At 45.3% G+C, this 12,302-nt stretch overlaps 1 protein-coding gene across 1 annotated transcript in view; it reads right to left on the bottom strand.

The window, feature by feature from the left end:
* Tbc1d4 (TBC1 domain family member 4) overlaps positions 1–12,302 on the bottom strand; it is a 187,852-nt gene that overhangs the window by 51,453 nt on the left and 124,097 nt on the right. The window contains 3 exon segments of the mRNA XM_052190783.1: positions 7,497–7,616; positions 9,540–9,650; positions 9,869–9,960. Coding sequence (XP_052046743.1) covers positions 7,497–7,616; positions 9,540–9,650; positions 9,869–9,960 — 323 coding nt within the window.

Here is a 12,302-nt window from a genome sequence, read left to right as displayed (position 1 = left end):
GCTGGTGGGGTTGCAAATTGGTACAACCACTCTGGAAAGCAGTCTGGCGGTTCCTCCGAAAACTGGGCACCTCACTTCCAGAAGATCCTGCTATACCACTCCTGGGCATATACCCAGAAGACTCCCCACCATGTAATAAGGATACATGTTCTACTATGTTCATAGCAGCCCTATTTGTAATTGCCAGATGCTGGAAAGAACCCAGGTATCCCTCAACAGAAGAGTGGATGCAAAAAATGTGGTATATCTACACAATGGAGTACTATTCAGCCATTAGAAACAATGAATTCATGAAATTCTTAGGCAAATGGATGGATCTAGAGAATATCATACTAAGTGAGGTAACCCAGACTCAAAAGGTGAATCATGGTATGCACTCACTAATAAGTGGATATTAACCTAGAAAACTGGAATACCCAAAACATAATCCACACATCAAATGAGGTACAAGAAGAAAGGAGGAGTGGCCCCTGGTTCTGGAAAGACTCAGTGAAACAGTATTCAGCAAAACCAGAACGGGGAAGTGGGAAAGGGTGGGTGGGAGGACAGGGGAAGAGAAGGGGGCTTGCGGGACTTTCGGGGAGTGGGGGGGCTAGAAAAGGGGAAATCATTTGAAATGTAAATAAATTATATCGAATAATAAAAAAAAAAAAGAAAATGTAAAAAATAAAATAAAAAAAAAAAATGCTCAACTTCATTAGTCATTAGGGAAATGCAAATCAAAACAACCCTAAGATTTCATCTTACACCAGTCAGAATGGCTAAGATTAAAAATTCAGGAGACAGCAGGTGTTGGAGAGGGTGTGGAGAAAGAGGAACACTCCTCCACTGCTGGTGGGGTTGCAAATTGGTACAACCACTCTGGAAAGCAGTCTGGCGGTTCCTCCGAAAACTGGGCACCTCACTTCCAGAAGATCCTGCTATACCACTCCTGGGCATATACCCAGAAGACTCCCCACCATGTAATAAGGATACATGTTCTACTATGTTCATAGCAGCCCTATTTATAATTGCCAGATGCTGGAAAGAACCCAGGTATCCCTCAACAGAAGAGTGGATGCAAAAAATGTGGTATATCTACACAATGGAGTACTATTCAGCTGTTAGAAACAATGAATTCATGAAATTCTTAGGCAAATGGATGGAGCTAGAGAATATCATACTAAGTGAGGTAACCCAGACTCAAAAGGTGAATCATGGTATGCACTCACTAATAAGTGGATATTAACCTAGAAAACTGGAATACCCAAAACATAATCCACACATCAAATGAGGTACAAGAAGAAAGGAGGAGTGGCCCCTGGTTCTGGAAAGACTCAGTGAAACAGTATTAGGCAAAACCAGAACGGGGAAGTGGGAAGGGGTGGGTGGGAGGACAGGGGAAGAGAAGGGGGCTTACGGGACTTTCGGGGAGTGGGGGGGCTAGAAAAGGGAAATCATTTGAAATGTAAATAAATTATATCGAATAAAAAAAAAGAGTATGCTCTATGAGCAGGTGGGGCAGGGAGGGGGAGGGGAGGGAGAAGGATTGTGATGGGGGATGGGGAGAGGGACAATGAGCAGGATATAAAGCGAATAAGTAAAAAAATTAATTTTAATAGCAAAATGAAAATGAAAATCAGAGAGAGAGAGAGAGAGAGAGAGAGAGAGAGAGAGAGAGAGAGAGTATGCCCTTGAGCCCCTCCCTACTCAATACTGCCTCCCTGTGGTCAGACTTTACAGAAGGTAGAATTACAACAACAGGGTTAGGTATGTGGAGTTAGGTGTCGTGAAACAACCTAGAGTCTCTCCGTGTCCTTGAAGCCTTTCAGTTCTGCATTATAGCAAGCAAGCATCTAGTTAGGAGATATATGTATAGCTAAAGAACTTCTGCAGTAGTGTGTGGCTGAAAGACACTCAGTAAAGCCAATGCCTGCTACTTTTAGTTGTGGCTTATATGACAACCTTCCCCCATATCACAAACCATTTCCATGAGAAGAAGAATTTAAGTCGTGTGTTTTGCTCCTTGTGGTGTTTTATCTATATCTATGTATTGTTTTTTATGTAAGATAAAGAAAAAATGCTTTAAAAGTACCAACAAACATTAATTCCTCAGGAGGACAGTGGACACTGCTCTAAAGAGCAGAAAAGGGTTAAAAATGAACCACATTTCACACCAGTGAGTATATAGGAGACTCAGGAAACAGCAACAAGCAATCAGAACACAAGGTTCTATCTTTAATCTCTAAACACAGGGCTTTCTCAGTTTCACGGCATGACGACTGGGTAACCCCTGCACCAGTCTTTCTCCTCGGGCTACACGTGTCAGTGTTAATGATCTGAGCTTCTAAGAAATTACAACAGGAATCCCATCTCATAAACAAGTACACCTTGCCTTGGAAAGCAACTGTGAGCTACACTCAGGCTAGACTGAACTTCTAATGTGTAACCCAAAGCGGGGAAAAGGTAAGTTGGGGAAGATGAACAACCCCTTTAGACCTGTCAGACTTTTACCAGACAGATGGAGTGGCCAGCCTTCTGTCGCATGTGAAGACCTTGGTAAGCCACAACATTTATAGCATTTGGCATCACTCCAGGACACAAAAGCTACAGTAGTCACAGAGACCAAAATAGATTGGCTTATCCTTGCTGAGAGGCATTACAGCAGTCCAAGGCCTGCAGAAGAGGCACTTCAAAGTCAGTCTGGCAAGGACTGTGCAGACTAGCAAGGTCTAATTGGAGGGCAAGGGCCGCCCTTCAGCTATTTTGTAAACAACAGGTTTCCAGCCTACAGTGAATGCCGAGGTCAGACTTTCAGTGTGGTCCTTTCACAATGCTAATTTATAATGTGACTCGGTATTGCAATGCACATTTGATACATGGAGAAACTGCAGTTGAATAGAAGTGAAGCTGTCCTAGTTAAAGCCGTAGAAGCTGCCAGGGCCAGGTCTTGCTTTCAGGTCCCTCGCCAGCTACTCGATCATTCTAATGAAATTGTTACGAAATACTGTGTTCCCTTCCTGCAGGGGACATTTGGACAGGTGTTGGTAAATCCCCCACCTGTGATGTCAGAGCTTCAAGTCTCACACTTGTCTAGAGAAGCAGCTCTCACACTTGAGGTCGTGTCAGAGTGACTTGGGAGGGGTTGTTAAAGCCCACGTTATTGGACGTGACTCCAGATTTTCGGATGAAGCAGTTCTGAGGTTAGACCAGGATTCGGTATGATGGACAATACCCTAGACCAGCAGTTCTCAACCTGTGGCCTTCAACCCCTTTAAGGTGGCATATTAGATATGTACATTATTATTCGTGAGAGTAGAAACAAAACAGATTCATGGTTGGGGAGGTCACCACACCCTGAGGAACCTCATTCAAGGGTTGCATCATTATGAAGGTTGAGAGCCACTGTCCTACTTGATGGTAAAGCTACTCACGTGTGTCCATACTTTAAGGATAAATACTGTCCTGGAGCATGGAGCTTCAGAACGGTGAAGCAAGCAGCAAACTTCATACCCTCCATAAGAATCACCCATAGAGCTTCCACCCGCAGCCTCAGCACAGGGTTCTGCTTCTGAAAGACCCCATAAAAGATGCTAGCAATCCATCGCCCTAACCACTCAGCCACCTCATCTCTGTGATGCTTGCAGACAGGAGCATGGCTGTCCTCTGAGAGGCTCCACCCAGCAGCTGACTGAGACAGATGCAGATACCCACAACCAAACAGTGGATGGGGCTTGGGGACTCTTAAAAAAGAACAGGAGGAAGGATTGTGGGCCACAAAGGAGATAGGACCTCTCTAGGAAGACCAACAGAGTCAACTAACCTGGACCTTTGGGGCTCTCAGAGTCTAGACCACCAACCAAAGAGCATACCCAGGCTGGACCCAGGTCTCTCAGCACATCTGTAGCAGATGTGCACCATAACCTTCATGTGGATCCTGAACAACCTGAATGGGGGTTATTCTGTACATGGGATATGCTCTGGCCGGGCCGCCTTGTCTGCCCTCAGTATGAAAGGAAGCTCCTAGCCTCGCAGAGACTTGAAGTGCCAGGGTGGGGGATGCCCAGGGTGGGGGATGCCCAGGGTGGCCTGGCACCTACTCAGAGGAGAAAGGAGAGAGAAAATGGGGAAAGGCATGTAGGAGGGGGTGGCCAGGAGTGGGGGTAGCAAGCGGGATGTAAAGTGAATAATTAAAAAAATTAAATTAAAAAAAAAAGATGCTCACATATGATCATGGCCAAAGAGACTGGCAGAGAGGCTCAGTCATCTTCACTATTTACTTCAGTAAGTTCTGTTATAACCCTACATCCATGCACATATGGACAATATTAGCTGGACACAGTGGGATAAAAATATATACCCACCACAATGAAAAACACCCACTAACTTCTAAACCCCAGCCTGTCTGTGACAATTCCTTAAATGGAGTCCTTGCAGTGGTTTTTCCCAAGAGTCCCTAACTGTGTGCATTTAATTATATTTTAACATGACAAGATAATTTATAAGCAAATCGACTGTGAGTTTAGAGTAGGCTCCTAAGCTATTAAGCACATTGATTATGGAGAGCCCTGGTCAGTTATTACCATGTACTCCCTTACTGGTGTTATTTAAGTCATGCCTTCACGATGGTACATGACCTGAGAGGGAAATAATATTTGTTGACTTGGAGTGTGTGGCCGTCCATCTTCTTTAAAGGCATAACTCAGCAACACAGTTACAAAAGAGGCCTTGTAATGGTGAACAAGTCATGCTAATAAATTCCCCCCAAAAATGCTACTTGGGATGGCCTAGGATGGATGGAGAGACAGACAAGCAGATGATGGATTTGATGCATAGATAGAATGATAGACAGATGATAGATAGATAGATAGACAGACAGACAGACATAGACTCTTATAATAGTTCAGAGCTAATTGCTAAACGACACATACAACATTGTTTAACAATAACAGCAGCAGGTTGAGCAGTACTCTAAGTGCTGTCTATCTGTCTATCCTCTAATTTACTCCTCACCAAGTCCCCAGGCAATGGGCACACCACTGCCCCACGCCCAGAACACACTGACAAGGAACAAAAGAACTCTATTCCTTGTGTCTTCTCCTGTTTTCTGGTTGTTAATGACATCACGCCATGAGACAAGAAACTAATCACGCAAAGTTTTCTCTTTTAGTTTTAGCTCACAGCTCTAGTTCAAGGTCGACAGGGCACATCCAGCCTGGACCCTCCTGCTGGCAAAGTGGGGAGGTGATGCAGGGCATCACATGGCGAGGAAGGACGTCTAACAGACCTGGCCAAGCAGACAGCAGTCCCACTTTAGAGCTAACCTATTATTAGCTCATCGGTCAACTAACTGTATGAATAAGTTAATCACCTCAGCAAGATATCCCCTCCCATCCTCTCCTAATAGAGGTTATTTTTCCCCACAAGTTTTGGATGAGATCATCCATAGGACCATCATAATAGCAGGTAGTCTAGCTCCTGCCCAGCATGAGCCAGCTGGAGTCCTTGCCACCCACCATGAGGGACATCGGGGTGCAGCTTCCAGGGTGCAGCTTCCGGGGTGTGGCAGGCACAGGGCCGTGCCTGAGTGTAATAAGGGAACATGTCAGCAAGCTCAGGCTGAGGGACAGCTTACAAACGGCGAGCCCACAGAATTCAGAATTGTCAAGGACCAGGACCAGAATCTGGAGGATTATCTGAGGAGTCTGGACCAGAGGTACATCCAAGGTGCAAGTCACAGGCAGTGTGCCGTGACTGTGACACAACACCATCTGCCATGTAGGAACCCAACTCCAGAAGTCACATGTCCCCCAACCAAGCTAGCTGTCAGGTGCGCGCAGGAAAGTGGCTCCCAGGTTCTCTCGATGGATAAAGCTAGGAGCTGCGTAGAGCATGTGCGTTTATGTGCACAGCCGCATGCCCATAAGTCTAAGTCAAACCAAACAGAAGAGTTCCTTCTGACTCCCACCCTCTTCCTCTTCGCAATTCCCACCTCCCTCCCGGATGTCATGAACACTAGTGTGAACGTTAGTATACACGTGACCATCCGGACTGAGCCCGATCTGCTGCCTCAGGTCTAACACTCCAGCCATCCCACTGGGGCTACTATAGTAGCACTGCAGTTAGCGCTCTCAGCCTGAGACTCAACCTCCCTGCATAAGGCACCTTTCTCTGTGAATGCTTGCTCCCCCCTCTGCCTCAAACTCTCAGATTTCCCTTCCCAGGCTCCACTGATTAGGCTCCCACACCAGGCACGGCTTCTGCTGGCGGCGGTCTCCTATAGGCTGGCTCTTGAACCACAAGAGCAGAGACTGAAGTAAAGGCCACCCAGAGACTGCCCTACCTGGGGATTGACCCTATAAACAGTCACCAAACCCCGACATTATGGATGACAAGAAGTGCATACCAAACGGAGCATGCCATGGTTGTCTCCGGAGGGGCCCTGCCAGAGCCTTACAAATACAGAGGCAGAAACTAGCAACCAACTATTGGACTGGGCTTGGGGTCCCCCAATGGAGGAGCTGGAGGATGGTCCAGAAGGGGGTTACAGCCCCATGGGAAGAACAATGACTTCGGCCACCCAGACACCCCAGGACTCCCAGGGACTGAACCATCAACCAAGGGGCACACATGGTTCCACCCAAAAATGTGGCAGAGGAAGGCCTTGTTGGGCATCAGTGGGAGGAGAGGTCCTTGGTCAGGTAAAGGCTCAACAGAGGCCCCAACAAAGGGAAACCGAGGGGTGGGGAGGAGGGAGTGTGTTGGGTGGAGAGGCATATACATGGAGGCAGGGGGAAGGAGGAGGGGGAGGGATTGGGGGGTCTTAGGGGAGGGGCGATATCGGGAAAGGTTTTACCATTGGCAATGTAAATGAAGACGATATTCAAAAAACAACAGCAACAACAACAAAGGTAGCATTCACACCTGAATCATGGCAGCCCAGGCCTAAGATTTTGTGATTCAGAAAGAGGAAATCCAAGTGCAAAGGGAAACATTTTGCTAACATTTAAATGAAACATATAAAATTTCTAAATTGGATACATAATTATCCCATTACTTCATACTGATCTTAACAATTTATGTCAGCATCTAATAGTAATGGACAAAGGAAAAGTAGACATTTTGAAATACATTATGAGATATCAAAGCATCAAAAGTTCTTATAGAATCGCACATCAGGATTCGAGCCCCCATTTCTATACATACATATCTCTAAGAAGAAATCTCTGTGGCTTGACTTCAGATCTCAGAGGTCAGAGAACAAACCTAGACCTTCAGAAGAAGGAAACTTGTTTTATGAGATTTCTAAGGCACAGTGCTGCTATGTAGCCCAGGCTACCTGCCCACTCCAACCTTGCCTCTGATTCTCATACAGGGATAACAAGATCATGTTACTGTAGTGTTAATCAAATTAAGATTTTCTTTACAGCGCCTCTTGACAACCGTCTTCACTGAGCCGATCGCAAGTGAAGCAGGAGACAGATGCATTTCCCTAAGCTAGCCCAGTTCGATCTTACCCTAGAGAAGATATTTTCCAGGGAAGACGTTAAGGACCTCTTCGCCTTGTTCTTCAGAACGTCTAGCTTGAATCTCCCACCACTTGCAGCATTTTCTGGGATCGTACTGTTTGAGATCATCTAGGAAAAGAAAAACAGCAAGGTTAGCGTGTCAACGCACTCGCCGTTAAATGAGGCTTTAAATGTAGACTCAGGAAGAAGCAGTTAAAAAAACGTACGCAATCTTCAAGCCACTCAATTAAGATGTCATCATATAGGTTCCACACCATGAACACCAAGATTATAAAGAAGAGAGTTTACTATCATAAGTAATAAAAAAAAAAAACAGAAATAAAACCTTTCCTCTCTCCCTCTCCATTTCACGCACATTTTCCCACTTCATTTATCAAAGATTAAAAACTCGGGATGTCGGTTTTGCTGCTGTTTTTCAGTTAACTACCACCATCCCTTTCCAAAGTGTCTATATTGTGTCCCAGTCTTAGGGAGAAGGTAAGTTTCAAAGAGCGGAAAACTCTGTAATCTATGCTGAAATCTAATAATGCCTCTGTTAAAGTCTGTTTTCAAGGCTGGGGATGTGGCTCGACGACTAAGAACACTGGTGGTTCTCGCAGAGGACCCAGGCTATGTTTCCAGCACATTCGCAGTAGATCACGGTCTTTCAGAACGCCAGTTCTCAGGGATCAGCACCTTTTCTGACCTCTGTGGCCATCCCATGCACACGCATGGACAGGCAGACATGTGTACAGGACCAAACAATCATCCAGACAAAATCAACAAATCCTAAACAATGATTACAGACCCTCCATTATTATTTGTCCGTGGTCATGTACTTTTCAGACTAAGAAAGCTCCACCTGTAATGCAAATCAACAGGGCGTTCTCAGGTAGGCGCTCCGTGTGTTTAATCTCATTACAGTCCCCTGTGACATGAGAAGGTGAAGCTAGGGTAAACCCAAGAGATAAATGGGAAATATGTTGATGTCAGTGCTAAGAGAGGCGCTGAGTTGTAGGGGAATTTATCTCCTAGGCACACTTAATGTCACACAAAGGTCAGGAAAAAGAGACTGAAAGAACAGACCTTCAGACTGGGTTCAGCCCGGTGCAGGAGCTCCCAAAGGGCCACACCTGATCAACCCGCTGCATCTCTGGAGGGGTGAGAGGGCTCAGCTAGCAAAGGAGTGTCTGCATGCCTGACCACCTGAGTTAGACTCAAGGAAGATTCCCGGGAGGACAGAACGGGACTCCTGCAAACTCTCCTCTGGCCTCCTCACTCATGCACACTCAAAACACACCGAAGGTGCCAAGACAGAAGCAGCAGCTTTGGCTGCAAAGCCAGGCACGGTGATAGGGGCTAATTCTGCCCCTGGGGAGGCCAAAGCAGGAAGACTTTTGGAGTTTGGGGAAAACCCTGGGCTCTGTCTCAAATGTCTCCTCACCAAAATAAGTTACTGATGCAAAAGGTGCAGTGAAATCCAAAACCACGATTTCTCTGTGTCCTTTGGAGGTGTGCATGTAAGATCCTTCTGATGGTGCACTAGTGGTACGTGCTTGTCTGTTTGTTTGCTGGTTTTCTTTTATTAATCACTGTGCAGCTGAGAATTTATTCAAAGCTAAGGGCCCAGACATGACACCCTTCAGTTTATAGTGGAAACAGGCATGGACAAGAACGGCTACTGTCCTTGTTAACATTCAGATAAAACAGTCGTAGAGGTATGTAAACAAAAATCATGGGCCAACGTAATTTTAATGTACATTCATTCGTTGCGTGTTGTGAAAATACACGGCTGCCTTTTTTTTCTACCCAAAATACCAAATTATTTTACATTTAGAAACTATAATACTTCTATCTATCTCCATGTGCCAACGTCTGCTAAAATTTCCCATAAACTCCATCAACGCTGGGTTTATTTCTAAGGTACGGTAGGCTTTCACCCTAACAAACGTGACAGCCCAAAGGAAAGAAGTCTCTCCTATGTGCTTCTCTAAGCGCAGGTGTGAATTCACGCTCAGACAGACATAAGCCAAGGTGGAGGTCTGGTCTCACCGCCGGCCCTTCCCCGATGTGCACGTGACTCTTCTGCTTGGCCTCACAGAGCTGCCTCAGGTGCAGAATCACAAGTTCGTTCTCTTCCTGGTCGCTGATGGGTTTCATTTTCTGTTGAAAACATGAGGGGAGAGCTGAGTAGGACAAACCGGACCCGCTGCTGCTCTTGGTGTAGCCTCAGCTAGATATGTACATCCAGAGGATATATGGAAATCTAGCTTTCCCATTCCGCTAGCCCTAGGGATGGATATCTGTCTTCCAGGCACTGGAATGAAAAGAAGAATTCAAGGACGGGACCCCACAGGAGAGCTGGGAATAGTGTCACTCACCTGAACCCGTTCAAAGATGTCAGCTTGCTCGTTATCCGTCAGCGAAGAGAGATGCCTCTGGATCACCAGCTTGGCTCGTGGCGGGTAGAGACCTAAGAGACAGGGAAGCGTGAGGTGGAGGCTGGCTGCAGCGGCCTAAACGCACGTTAGCTGTTACCCTCCCCCCAGGCCCCCAAGCCAGTTCCTAAGTCCAGTCCTCTCAAGAAGAAGACCCTGAGCTTGTCAGTGGAAAGACAAAACCCCGTGGCAAACCACGACACCCTAGCCAGCAGATGCCACAGTGGACGTGGATGGAGAATGTCTTCCAAGGATCTCTAAGGCTACCAAGCCCAGCCAGCTTCCACTCCATAAACTCTGGAACCAATTACTGTGAGAACTCCAGAGGCTGTGTCAGTTAGAAAGTTAGGACAGAAAGTCAAGGGCTACCCTTAGCCACAACTGCTGAGCTACCCATCACAAACATAAATTAACAGTAACATTGAAATTCAGGACTACTGAGACAGGGGTGATCCCTGCTCTTTGTAGGGGCTTCCATTTAAATAGAAGAAAACTTCAGTTAGGGCAATTATTCCAGGAGATACTTTACTTCTCTGTACTGAGATATTTATAAACCTTTGCATTGTTTTTCGTTGTCATTGCTGTTATTCAGATAACCCCATTTTGTAGTCCACGTCAGCTTCCAATCTTGTCACCTCAGCAATCTCTGCTCTGTGCAGCATACCTTTCCATTGGTGCCAGACCAAAAATTCTAGCAAATACTACACACACGCACACATAGTTTATATTAAGTCCTTGGAGAATTGTCTCCATAAGGATGCTTCTATTTTTATTTTTTTTTAAAAAAATGGGAAAGTTTAATTTACAGTTACAATGATCAAGTATCCATTGTAAAGATACAGGTTCCCTGTCACTATAAGTATTGCCACTATATTTGGACTATAAAGAAGCCATCTAGCTATATATAATATATAGTAAGCTTTTAGATGGACTAGCAATTTCTAAAATAATTTGGTACTGCACAAGGTGGGTCAGAGGGTAAACGTATTTGCTGCCAAGTTTGAAGCCCACAAACCAGATGGTAGGAAGTAAGAAGCAACTCTTGCAAGATGTCCTCTGACCTCCAGACATGTGCTATGGCACACTGGGACCAAGGTGCCACTACCCATAGCAACTAAATAAATATAGCTTTAAAATGAAAAGTTGGTGTTGTAAGGTTCTCGTTCTCAGGCTGTGGTAAACACAGTCTGGAATTCCAAGCCATGATTCTAGTGTTTTCTGTGCATCCAATATTTTTACTTATAACGAATAAGACAAAGGTGTTGACTGAAAATACTTTCTTACGGCTTAATTTGGTATCGCAGAGTTTAAATACAAGCACTACCATGTTTTATAAGCCTACTGTTAAGTTTTCTAATTGGATTTCTAAGGAAAACACGGCTAATTGAAGCAAAGCAGCGCGCTCGAGTTTTAGCCGTGTGCATGGGTGGATTTTTTTAAAGGGGGTGAGGGGTGTTCTCCTGTGCATGTGAGGTGATGTCGAAGCCAGAGGTTGATGTTGGATGTCTTTTCTCTCTCCCTTCCCCCTCAGTTTGGAATGCCATTTCAGCCTCAGTTCGATTGTCTTGCCATCTATACCCTAAGACAGAAGACACAGCCGTCTCCGCCCCTTCCACCCCATCCATGGGCTAGCAGGCGTGTGCCACCGTGCCTACCCTTCGTAAGTATGCTAAATGTCGGTCCTCACGCTTACACTGTCTGCTCTCCGCCCACTTAGTCTCCGCCTCAGTCTCCACACTTTAGTTACTGTTTGAAAACGACCCAGATCTCTGCAGACAGCATGGCAAAGAAGCCTTTTTAAAAATTGCTTCAAAAAATTAGAATTTAGTTCATGACCACAAGGAGTCACGCACGACTGGCATACACAGGCTTAGCTACAAGGACACCTGCTGAAGTTGAGCATGAGGCAGGAACAGGGACAAGGACAGTCATTTTTCAGTCCTTCCTTTCTCTCTGAAGCACATGCAGGATTCTGTAGAGAGTCACGAAGAGAATGCTGAAATCTATTTCGATGGTAGGAAGTACTCATAAGCTTGACATTGTATGAACTAGCAACGGCTCCTGAAGAGGCTCTCGGGTGACATACTATCATATTGATTCTCAAATGACATATTATCATATTGATTCTCAGATGGCATATTATCATATTTATTCTCAGATGAGATGTTATCATATTGATCCACATCCCTGTGTGAATAAAAAATAACCTTTCGTGCTGCATGCGCACTGTGGAATAACAAAGCAAAACATCAGAACTGGATCAGAATTGATTGGGCCAGAATTGGATCCTGGATGAATTTAAAAAAAAAAAAAAGCTGAAGAGACGATGCCTTTTATTTGGATAAGAGTTAATGTTGATGTTCACTTCCTGTTCTGG

Source organism: Apodemus sylvaticus, chromosome 8 (genome assembly GCF_947179515.1).
Source record: "Apodemus sylvaticus chromosome 8, mApoSyl1.1, whole genome shotgun sequence".
Lineage (NCBI taxonomy): Eukaryota > Metazoa > Chordata > Mammalia > Rodentia > Muridae > Apodemus > Apodemus sylvaticus.
The sequence above is the reverse complement of the archived record's forward strand: the minus strand, read 5'-3'. Positions and strand labels throughout refer to the sequence as shown.